Below are 11,783 nucleotides of genomic sequence, written 5' to 3'. Positions count from 1 at the left end.
AAAAAAAAAAAGACATTGCATTGCTCTACTACCATCAAGGAGTCCCTACCTAGAAGTCGCAATTCGCCAAGCATCTTGCTACTACGCTATGAACTTCGTACGCATTAGACAATACAATGCCATCTAGTGGTCAAATATACATGTGTCAAAAGTATCCTAGGCAAATCACGATGCCAGTACGTTTCACTGTGTCAAAAAGGTTGGAAATGCCACTCAAGGTGCTAAATTGTGAACATTATTGAACTCCTGTCAAGGGGGGGGAAATCTGACGCCATTTTATTACAGCTGCACATTTTATGCAACAACTATGCTAGGGTTTTCTACTTTTGCCATTCCATACTCAAAACAAAAAAAAGCTTGTGTCAGACTGTACTGTATATCGAAGATTTGTTTTTAGATTGCTCAATCTGCAATGTGAATTACATTTCATTCTTACACCAAATCAATTTGGACGGTATATATATATATATATATATATATAAGTATTGTAATTTTTTTTTCAAAATTGTTCCAAGTAAAAATGAAATGATCATGCAAAGCTGTGATTTGACTTCAGGATGATTTCTCAGAAGCCAGGGATGACATTACTAGAGAGGAAAATGCATATTTTGAAATCATTTACACAGTTCTTGGAGATAATTTGTACCATTTCATTAATCGTTCGCGATTTTACACAAACATTTAATTCGACTTGCTTTAAGGACATTCATGATTTAAGAAAAGAGTTCAGGCACACTTTCAAAGTATAAATTGCAACTTTCCTAAACAAAATAAGCAATTCAGGAGACAATTTAAAAATAAACACATCAGAAAGATTTCTTCCACTTTATTGTTTGCAATTTTTTGTTAAGTTTATGATTTATACCGTCGATCTTTTGGCAAGGGTTGGTGCTCACTGGGTTCTGTACAGTCCAATCCCACAGTGCAGTTTACGTGCGTGGGGGAGGAATGAGGCCATAAGCAAATAGTGGTCCGCCCGTTTTACAATTTGTCCAGGTAGTTATCCAAGGCGGGAACGCCCTCTTTGAGGCCCTTGCGTTTACGCGTATCGGTGACCACCTGTCCCGGCTTGGAATTGGCATCCAATGGGTCTCCGCCGAGGATTTGCCAATGGTCGAAGACGCACTGCGGGAAGGCCTGACCGCCGGTGTTGGAGCGAAGGTCAGCTGTGAAACCTGCAAACCAATCCCACGTTGGATTAATCCGTTGACAGTTGCCCAGTTCCAGGAACCCACGCCTCGGAAATACAACTGATAATAACGTGCCGACAAATTTTAAATGGTATATTTATATTCCATAGATTTTATCAACAAATCCTTCATCGGTAATTCAAGATATACCCAAGAATTAGCGGTTGTCTGCTGAGCAAGTTTTGACTTAATAGATGGTGTGTAGCTTTACTGCAAGACTCACCGAAAGACTCCATGACTGGCAAATAGGCCTTGATGATACGGATAGGTGTGCCCGATACGGTGCCTTCCTCAAACACATGACCGCGTCTTCTGGTCAGCACGCCATAGATTCCACCCATTGCAACTTCAGGACACTGCAGACAAAAACACAAATCATTTGTTCCTGCCTTCTAAATAATAATGGCAGCAAGTATAATTGAGATGTTGGTCAAGAGTCTTGACCAGTAGTTCTCAACTGGACTGACACGGGAGACCCATCATTCTACCCTCATTGCAGGCCACACCCCCAAATATTTCTTAAATGCACTCAAAATGTTGCGCAGTTTAACCCAACAGTAGCAGTATTCTCACTTTTTGTATTGATTTATTGTAACATGATTAAACAGAAAAAATATATACCTGGATTTCCACCAAATAGACAGGCTCCATCATCTTGGGCTCGGCTGTGAGTATTGAAGCGTACAACACCCGACGAGTGGTGGGCATAATTTGACCACCACCGCGATGGATAGCGTCTGTGTGCAGGGTGACGTCATGGATATCGAAGCGGACTGAACGCATGTTTTCTTCACACAGAACACCCTAAAGACATCAACAGGCGTTCACACTCCATCCGAAAGTAAAATACAATCAAAGTGAACAAATGAGTACCTTACCTCCTTGACAGCCCACTGGAAACCAGCAACCACACTGTCTTTGATTTCATTGAGGTATTGCACACCCTTGGTCACATCCACCAACAGGTTGGGCCCAGTTCCGTCAGGTCCGAAGCACCAGATCTTTTTGGAATCGTTTGCCTCCCAATCATACTTATCGGCAAGGTAGCGGGCACGAGCTTTCATCTCCTGGCGAGCAGTGACTTCTCCTTTCTCAATATCCTCAGCCAAACCATCCTCCATCGGTCGTGCCTTCATGAACAAACGGTTGTGCTTGTTTGGGGACTTCGACAAGCACATGATTGAAGATTCTGCGCTGACTGTTTCCCTGTAGGACACTACGGGATCGGATTTCTGCAAGGAAAGAAGTTTTGATTTAGGGTTTGAAGTTGAGTTACAGTGGCACAATGCATCCCATATTTCCTGGCTACCATCAAGGGGCCATCAAACAAAAACTCTGCAGTTCTATGCAAATGCTACTTTTCAAATATCACAGGCCTACATAAAGACTACTTACCCTGGGCTCTAGCTTTTGCCCTAAAATATCGAACAGTGTCAGGCTGTTAAAGGTGCTTATGCACAGCCAAATACTTTACTTTAAAAGGAGCTTTAGGGAAGCCATCCCCTGGCTTGTGTCATTACAGCCTCATTCATCGTGCGCATCCAAGTATGATTCAGTCACCACTTTCCATCATAAATCCTAAATGAACGACTACTGTCCGACACATTTGCAATTGGCTGATTTAATTATGCTGCTTTTGAGTTTTAAAAAAATGGTATAATGTCTACACTTTCAATGTGTATATGGGGTTATCTATGGGTATTTGATTTTTATTATTTATTCTGTGGATCTTTACATTTTCATATGACTGAATCGATTCTCCAGCTTTTTCTCAACAGAACTGGGACCATGCTCAATTAGGTTAAGAGACTTCACCTTGAGAGGGATGCAAGCGTGGTCTTCTTCCAGATCCTTGAGGCAGATCTCCAGATGCAGCTCTCCAGCTCCAGCAACAATGTGCTCTCCAGATTCCTCAATAATGCACTGCACCATGGGGTCAGACTTTGACAAACGCTTCAAGCCCTCCACCAACTTGGGTAGATCGGCCGGGTTTTTGGCTTCCACTGCAACTCTCACGACAGGGCTGACGCTGAATTTCATCACTTTCATGTTGTGTGCAGCATCGTAGGTGGTGATTGTTCCAGTCTTGACCAGGAACTGATCAACACCAACCAAACCCACGATGTTACCACAGGGCACATCCTCAATAGGCTCTGTGTAGCGACCCATCATCAGAATGGTCCTGGGCAGGAAAAAAAAGTTTTCAGCAACATGACCAAAAAAATAAAATAAAAAATACCCCAAAAAATACCACATAAATGAGCATTTAACAGACCTCTGAATAGGTTTTAAGTAGAGATCCTCCTTCTTCCCAGGGGTGTAGTTTGGTCCCATGATACGCACTTTAAGACCAGTAGAGACCGTTCCAGCGAAGACTCGACCAAAAGCATAGAAGCGTCCTTTGTCACTGGTAGGTACCATCTTAGAGATGTACATCATTAAAGGACCCTTGGCATCACAATTCTTGATAGCTAAACAAAAAGAAAAAGCAATCAGTTGTACAATAAATGGATAAATCATGCAACTAATACAATAGAAAACACTCATACCAATGGCGGCATCGTCATCGCCGGGCCCTTCGTAGAGCAGCTCGCAACGGTACTTCTGGGCAGTGACCGGTGAAGGCAGGTGAATGGTGATCATCTGAAGGAGGGCATCTCCAGCTGGCAGCCAGCGACGCATGACAGCCTTCAGAAGGGGCTTGCCTTCTTTGTCCCTGTCATCAGCATCCAACTTTATCTCCAGCTTTTCAATCAACTTGGCAGTTTCCTCCTTCCTAAAGTTCATGATGGCATCAAACACCTAGGATGAAATTGAACACAAACTAAATGAAACTCAACTAAAGGAAATCTTATCACAATTACTGTGCAACCTGCTCAGACAAGAAATAATCATCACAACTATGTATCAGGTCAAAGTGAAGAATAAAAAAAAATAATCATCATTTGCAGGTGTATCTCCAAGATGCAGAATATTTTTGGAACTCCTACCTTGTAGATGGGATCGAGAATAAGGTGGACAAAGGTGCGACCTAAACTCTTGCCACCAGGTCCTTCTGCATTCTTTGTAAATTTTTGGTTCACTGGGTCATAGTATCTACAAAGAAATGGTATTCCAGTCAGTCCACAAAAAGTGTCACTTTCCCACAACATACAGTTCCACGAGGGTCTCAAACTTAAATCATTGAATATATTCTTTAATGCATATAATACAACTAGGGCTGCAACAAACGATTATGTTGATAGTCGATGAATCAGTCGATCCTTACCCCCGACACATTTTTAATGACGAGCAGTAACTTAATGCATTTAAATTCTGTCTCATTTACCATGCTTTGTGGGTGTGCCTTGTTTACGACATCAATGTATGTTTATAATCCAATAGATTACAATAGCACACAGATGTAAACTCCCGATGTCGTTCTAAAAATGAACCTGATTGACGAGCTTAAATTAAATGTACAAAATCTTAATTACAGGGAGCATGCATAACTCCGTGTGCTCTCTACCTGTCACCCCACAGCTTTTTCATCATGTCCTCCACTTTCTTGGCATGCTCAGGTGGAGTCATTGGAGTGGCTCTCTTAGCAGAGAACTTGGCAACATAGATCTCTGCAAACTGCTTGAGAGTGAAAGCCCATCCATGGAGGCCAGAGCCAAAGCCGACAGTGCCAACAATAGGATCAACCTAGAGTTGAAGCAAAATTACAGTAGTTTAGGCATAAGTTTTCCTCCCAAAAGACCGACTGCATGCATCAACAATACATTTCTGGCTAACATTTGCTGGCAAGACATAAAAAGTAATTGAGCTGAAAAGGAGGGGACAATTACACGACCACATACCTGGATAGCGCCCATGGGACCATCTTCTTCACCATAAGTAGAAATGATGACATTGACGTTCTCAATGATACACTGGAACGTCTTGTACAGTTCTCCAGCATCCAGCTGAAGCTCCAACAAGGCACGGTCCATTTTGTTCATCATAAGGACTGGCTTGATGCGCTCACAGATAGCCTGACGGAGCACAGTTTCAGTTTGGACGCACACACCTTGAAGAGAAATTAGGATTCTTCATTACATGTTCCCAAACTTTAATGGAGATCCAACTGGTGCAAGGCTGCACACAAACTTACAGATGTTGTGTGACGTTTGCAAGACACGCTTACCTGAAACACAGTCAACAACCACCAGGGCTCCATCAGTGACACGGAGAGCAGCTGTCACTTCAGAGGAGAAGTCAACGTGTCCAGGAGAATCAATCAGGTTGATCAAGAAGCCAGCGCCATCTTTCGCAAGCTTGATGAAGGCCATGTCATTTTCGCTCAACTCGTAGTACATAGAGATGGCACTGTAACAGAGCGGTCATGCAATATGAACAAAGGCAAGAGAAATTCCATTTTCACTAATTCAAGTACAACAGCCACAAATTTTAATGTCGAGTTCATCGCACCACCAATGTTAACTTTGTGCCTGTCCAGTATTAACGCCTGACGGTAGGATTTAAGTTTCAACTTTAATCATTCAAACAACAGTCAAAATGGCATTTTATTGTGAATTATGTCACAGGCACAAGCATGAAGGTGATGCTATCGAAGGGGGAAAAAAACCCACTTACGTAGACTTGATGGTAATACAACGTTCTTGCTCATCCTTTCGAGTGTCAGTGAAACGAGTCTCCCCGGCACGCGATGAGGCAATGATACCGGCTTTTGACACAAGGGAGTCTGTCAGGGTGGACTTTCCGTGATCGACGTGTGCGATCACAGACATGTTACGGATGTTCGCCTTCTTGTCCATGATGGAACGGATCTGGTCGATTGTAAAATTCACCTGCAATACCAAAACAGGTTTAAATATTTGGAAAAAACAAGTAAAACTACCATTTTGGGGGGGAGGTATCTAAAGGGGGAAATCTTGAGCTGTTCTACAACAATCTATGTTAAAGGGTATACAGAAAGTTGGTAGCAAATATTTCCAGGGGGACTGAAGCGAGCAATATGATTGGAAATCAGAATATAGGCAATATACAGTTGTGTAAACAGACAAAAACAAGAATGGGGGCCCGTCATTCATATATACGTGCCCGTATAAAATTGAGTTAAAAGTGCGTCGTGTACCCTACATATTCCTTCTACGTGACGGCGAGGAAGCGTTTTAAGCAAGCAACACAATTGTTTTCATGGAAGACAAAGTGGATTCAATTGGAGCGCCCAGGGGTAAGTTTAAAGGGTACTGTGAGCACAGAGAGAATTTTACTCTGGTACAGATTAATGCATACCTCACAGATTTAAAGGACAAATTGAGGAACTGCTGGTTTGGCGACCGAATGGTGTGCAGCAGACTGCTTAGTCCAACTGAGAGTATTCGATTAGAAATAGTCTAGTAGCCCATTTTTTGTTCATTTACATGTGCACGCATAAACGTTTATGTAAGCTAGCCACTTGTGCTCACGTGCAGATTCCCTCATCCCGGAAATCTTAATGGCTCAAAACACCTTAGGACTTCTAGTACAGAGACAAACTCGCTTAAAAAGGTCTGATTTATTGAGTGTCTTCGCCTGTACATTCTATATTCTGTCCCCATAGCAAAATGCCACAAACACTTTATACATTATAGATGTAGCAGAGTTTAAGTTTGCGACTAGCCTCGTAGGAGTACATCTCGATAGCACAAAGCAATGAAACTCTGGAGAGGAAACCAAGTGCTTCAGTTATAAGCCAAGGGCTGAATGCAAAAGAACGCCTGTTGGCGTATAAACTTCACTTTTGAAATCGAGATACTCGCAAAAGCCATATACACGAGTTTGAACCTTTGACTATTGGGATCTATACAATTCAGATTGCTCTAGAAGTCTAAGCAAGTTTGCAAACGCACGTAAACGTAGTTACAGATGAAGCCACATCTCAACCGGGGGAGGGGGGAACGATCTGACGCATCATTTTCGAATACGGACTTTCGCGATACGCCATAGGTAACAGATTATGCATTTTCCATAACATTTCGAAGCCATGCAGTTTAGATCCCCTCTTAACGAATGGCGCCGGTTGCAAAACATCAGTCACCCTCTATCATGTAGCAGTGTATAGGCCACGTGTACAGACTTTGACACAATGCTGTTAGCATTAGCATGCAACGTCGTAGTTAGATTGACGATGACAAAGAGGATGGAGGGTCGGCATTTGAGCGATCGGTCGATCAAAACTGGATTCAACTGAGGGGAGCTTCACGCTTCGGACCATCATCTTCGATTGGGGCCGATGATGTCAGCGGACAAACACTCGGCACACAACGCTTATGAGACGATACTGTAGCGTTAGCGCGGCTCGAAATACAGACAGGCCCGGACAAAAAAAAAAACAAACACTCAGCAGGGGGAATTTAAACGCCATTTGTCATTTATTGAAACTCAAACAGGGATGTTTTAGGGAGAGAAATGGCCGACAGAAAAGGAGACTTTCAACAAAATGGTCGCCATTTATTTTTTAAATGCCGGTGACTGACCGACGCCCCAATCGCTCGCCATAATCATTTATTATCGTTCATCACTGTAATACTTACAACGATGACGAAGAGATATTTGATATATCCTATACTAACTCACAAGAGCAAAATTAACATACCATTTTGGCGGATGTTTTTGGATTCGCTCGGTGGAGAAAAAGGGCGACGGCAAATAATACACTGCCCACCACTCGAGGGCCTAGGCAGGGAAGAGACAGCTGACGTCAGAGGAATTCATTTTATAAAGCGTGCGTAGAAAATCTGACGTCATTACGTTCTGGCGCAGCCGCATTGCGGTTCCTGTAGAAGGTGGTGATGCGTATTTTTTTCCGGTAGGTAGAGCCATAGTTTTTTTATTTTAACATTTTTTTCAGTGTTAATGAATGTTGGAATATAGAATTGAATACTACTGTCATTTATTTATAACGCAGTGTGCAATAAACAAAAAATAAAAAAGTAATAAAACGTCAAGTCAATGACCTGATCTTAAACCAACATGCGGGCAAGGAACAACTCAAAACCTCAGCGTGAGGAAAAAGAGAAACCTTGAGAAAGGACCTCACAAGTGATAATCCCCCTTCCAGGATGACCAGGGTGAATCACAATTAGCATTACTATACGCAAGCATAGTAAACACTAGGTAACATGTTGAAAATCTGTCCGGAAAGTGCATGACGGCAGCGACGCCCCCAACCTGTAAACTAGTCCAGAAAGTCTATGACGGCCACGACGCAGTTTCCCATCTCTGCCAGCTGGTCCATGCAGGCGTTCACATGCTTCAGGTCAAAAGCTAGTCCGCTGACTCATCTCAAATCGTCCTTCTCCTTCGTATCACCACCAGGCAGGCAGTCGGAAAAAGACAGGACAATACAGAATATGAGGTGGGCATCAATCATAAGCTTTGGAATAGAAGTGTGTCTTAAGCCTCGATTTAAAAACGTCCAAAACTCATTCAATGCCAGACGTTTTTCTCAAAATCGGAAGTACCTGTGCCAGTTTTTGCCATTTTGACTCATTTTTGAAGGCCTACAGATAATTATCTTGGGCGTGCACATCTCAGACGACCTCCCTTGGTCTGCCAACACCAGGTCTGTGGTGCGGAAGAGCCAGCACCGAATCCATTTCCTGAGGGTCCTCATGAGGAAAAACCTGGAACAGAGGTTGATGCTGTCCTACAAAACCACAGCTGAAATCATTCTGGCATACGGCATTACCGTATGGTATGCTTGTAGCACGGCAGCGGACAGGAAAATATACAGAGAGTAATCAACACAGCCCAAAAGATCATCAAATGCTCTCTGCCCAGTCTAGAGGACATTACAGGCTTGCGAGACTGTAGCAGAGCCATTAAACTTCTAAAAGACGATTCCTACCCTAGCCACCACCTGTTTTGACTGTAGCCCTCTGGTAGGCGCTACAGGTCCCCCAAAATAGGACAAACAGGCTCAAAGACAGCTTCTTCCGCAGGGCCATCACAAACCTTTACGAGCGGAAGAAACTGTAAAAACATATCTTTTCTCTTTTTTTGTCGCCAAATGAAACTTTCGAAAAATACATACTTTTGCATGAAACTGGATATGAATGAATGAATGAATGAATGGTCTGCATTTCTATAGCGCTTTTCAAGTCAATGAAGACTCCCAAAGCGCTTTACAATGTGCTTCACACTTTTCCCCTTTACACACTGACTAACTGATAGCAGCGTCAGCCATGCAAAGCAACTACCTGTTATCGGGGGGATCAGGGATTCAATGTCTTGCCCAAGGACACTTCGACATATAACATTTCTTTTTGAAAATTGCTGCTGCTAAATGTTATTGCAAACATTTTCATTGCAGTATCCTGTTAATGGTAAACATTTACATTTACACATGTACAGGGTTGGGTAGGGTTACTTTAACTTGATTACTTTCAATTACTTTTGGATTACTCCAATACCAAATATGCAAATAAAAGACAAAATAAACTAAATATGTATACAATTATGACTCACAACACGTGGTAAGCTTTCTCTCCTGGCTTTGCTCTTTTTGATCTCCGGCAAAACGAACATAAAATGCGACAGAAACAAAATGAAAATAATTCCAAACAGCTTGCCAACATCATTTTTGACGTTCCATGTATTCCGTTACTCCCCAAGCCTGCACAAAATTTAGTCATTTTATTCACATTTAGTTTCTTTTGTCTTTTATTAGCATATTTGGTATTGGAGTCATCCAAAAGTAATTGAAAGTAATCAATTTAAAGTAACCCTACCCAACCCTGCACATGTAGTATCGTTACAATGCACGATAGTATTATTTTTCCATTGCATTACTATTATCTCATCTCATCTCATCAGCCGCTTATCCTCATTAGGGTCGCGGGGGGGCTGGAGCCCATCCCAGCCATCTCCGGGCAGTGGGCAGGGGACACCCTGAACTGGTTACCAGCCAATCGCAGGGCACACAGGGACAGACAACTCATTCGCTCATTCACACCTAGGGACAATTTGGACCGGCCAATTCACCTGAAATGCATGTTTTTGGAACGTGGGAGGAAACCGGAGTGCCCGGAGGAAACCGGAGTGCCCGGAGGAAACCCACGCAAGCAGGGGGAGAACATACAAACTCCGCACAGGAAGTCTGGAGCTGGATTTGAACCCACGACAGGTTCCCATGACATGAACTGTGCCGCACAAGCGCTAACCACTGCGCCGCCGTGCTGCCCCATTACTATTATTAATATTACTATTATTATAATTAAGCCAGTTTTTTTCCTAAGCACTATGTTGCAATATTCATCCTGCTCGTCGTTTTTTTCCTCTTCAAAGTCTTTATATTACATGTTTTACCCATTATTACAACTGTATGATCTTGTGGAGTTTTCCACTTCACAGCTGCTATTTAAAGTGAACAAAGAGATACTGCCAGAAAAACATACAAAAAATATTTATGCAAAAAAAAGGAAGCTATAAATTGAGGGGATGTAGTAATTTCAAGATTCAACCAGTGAGAACCACCAGGAAAAGTATGTGTGTGTGTGTGTCTGTATGTGGGAGAACATGCAAACTCCACACAGGGAGGCTGGTAGCTGAATTTGATCCCATGACTTCAGAATTGTGCCGTGGACGCGCTAACCACTCAGCCGCCGTGCCGGGGCTGTAGTGTGCATCACCAGGGTTGGGTAGGGTTACTTTAACTGGATTACTTTCAATTATTCATATTTAGTTTCTTTTGTCTTTTATTGGCATATTTGGTATTGGAGTAATCCAAAAGTAATTGAAAGTAATCAAGTTAAAGTAACCATACCCAACCCTGTGCATCACATAATTTAATAGCCTTTAAGAACGTTAAATCAATGCAAAAAAAGGTGCTAACAATCATAACGATGAGAGTTGTAGTACCACTCTAGGCCGACAGAGAACGCCAAGACTGTTTAAAAAACGTTATCTTATTTTTTTTAATTATTTTTTTTAATTGAACATGAGACCAATACAATACAAATTGGCATAAAAGTGTTAAAGCTAGACTGTTGGATCATAATCTAGCCCTACCCAAACAAAACATGAAATAAAAACAAAAGATGATATTTTCCAACACAAACCAGGTTTTACAGAACAAAACATAATAGGAAGACGAAACAAGAAATATTCCCACACAATAACAGAACAACAACGGGAGTGCCAAGACTATGAGACCATGAAACAATGTTGGTACCCAAACAAGAACTGAATAACCAAACAAAACATGAAAGAAGTTGCAGCAGTATTCAGCTCCAACTGAACAGATAATAAAAGGAGGAAGACACAGCATATATTGAAACAAATTATCCCTAAAATAACAAAACATAAAAGGAGGGAAACACGGGATGGGTCGGAACACTAATTCTAACTGATCTAAACATGAAAGAAGATACAGGATTTGTTGAAATGCTAATAAGCTTTAAATGAACAAAACATGACAGGAAGACAAAAGTACTTTTATTATGCATTTTAAGACGTGTACGACGTACAAGAAAATCTTTACGGAAAAACGCTAATTTATAAATGATGGGTACCATCCGGTATACACCGACTATCACCAAACGGCAAATCAATCAAGTCAAACGA

At 42.0% G+C, this 11,783-nt stretch overlaps 1 protein-coding gene across 1 annotated transcript; it reads right to left on the bottom strand.

The window, feature by feature from the left end:
• Positions 1–811: 811 nt before the first annotated feature.
• On the bottom strand, positions 812–7,975 carry LOC148355735 (elongation factor 2b). The gene is made up of 13 exons (XM_088348839.1): positions 7,813–7,975; positions 5,808–6,022; positions 5,359–5,540; positions 5,033–5,241; positions 4,699–4,877; positions 4,181–4,286; positions 3,740–3,992; positions 3,466–3,661; positions 3,006–3,372; positions 2,069–2,422; positions 1,812–1,994; positions 1,414–1,546; positions 812–1,175 (listed from the first exon to the last, which is right to left on the bottom strand). The coding sequence occupies exons 1-13, from the start codon at positions 7,813–7,815 to the stop codon at positions 982–984; spliced, it is 2,574 nt and encodes an 857-aa protein (XP_088204965.1). The 5' UTR covers positions 7,816–7,975; the 3' UTR covers positions 812–981.
• Positions 7,976–11,783: the final 3,808 nt, after the last annotated feature.

This window comes from Urocampus carinirostris, chromosome 12 (genome assembly GCF_059441175.1).
Source record: "Urocampus carinirostris isolate Australia breed hairy pipefish chromosome 12, RoL_Ucar_1.0, whole genome shotgun sequence".
Taxonomy (NCBI): Eukaryota; Metazoa; Chordata; class Actinopteri; order Syngnathiformes; family Syngnathidae; genus Urocampus; species Urocampus carinirostris.
The sequence above is the reverse complement of the archived record's forward strand: the minus strand, read 5'-3'. Positions and strand labels throughout refer to the sequence as shown.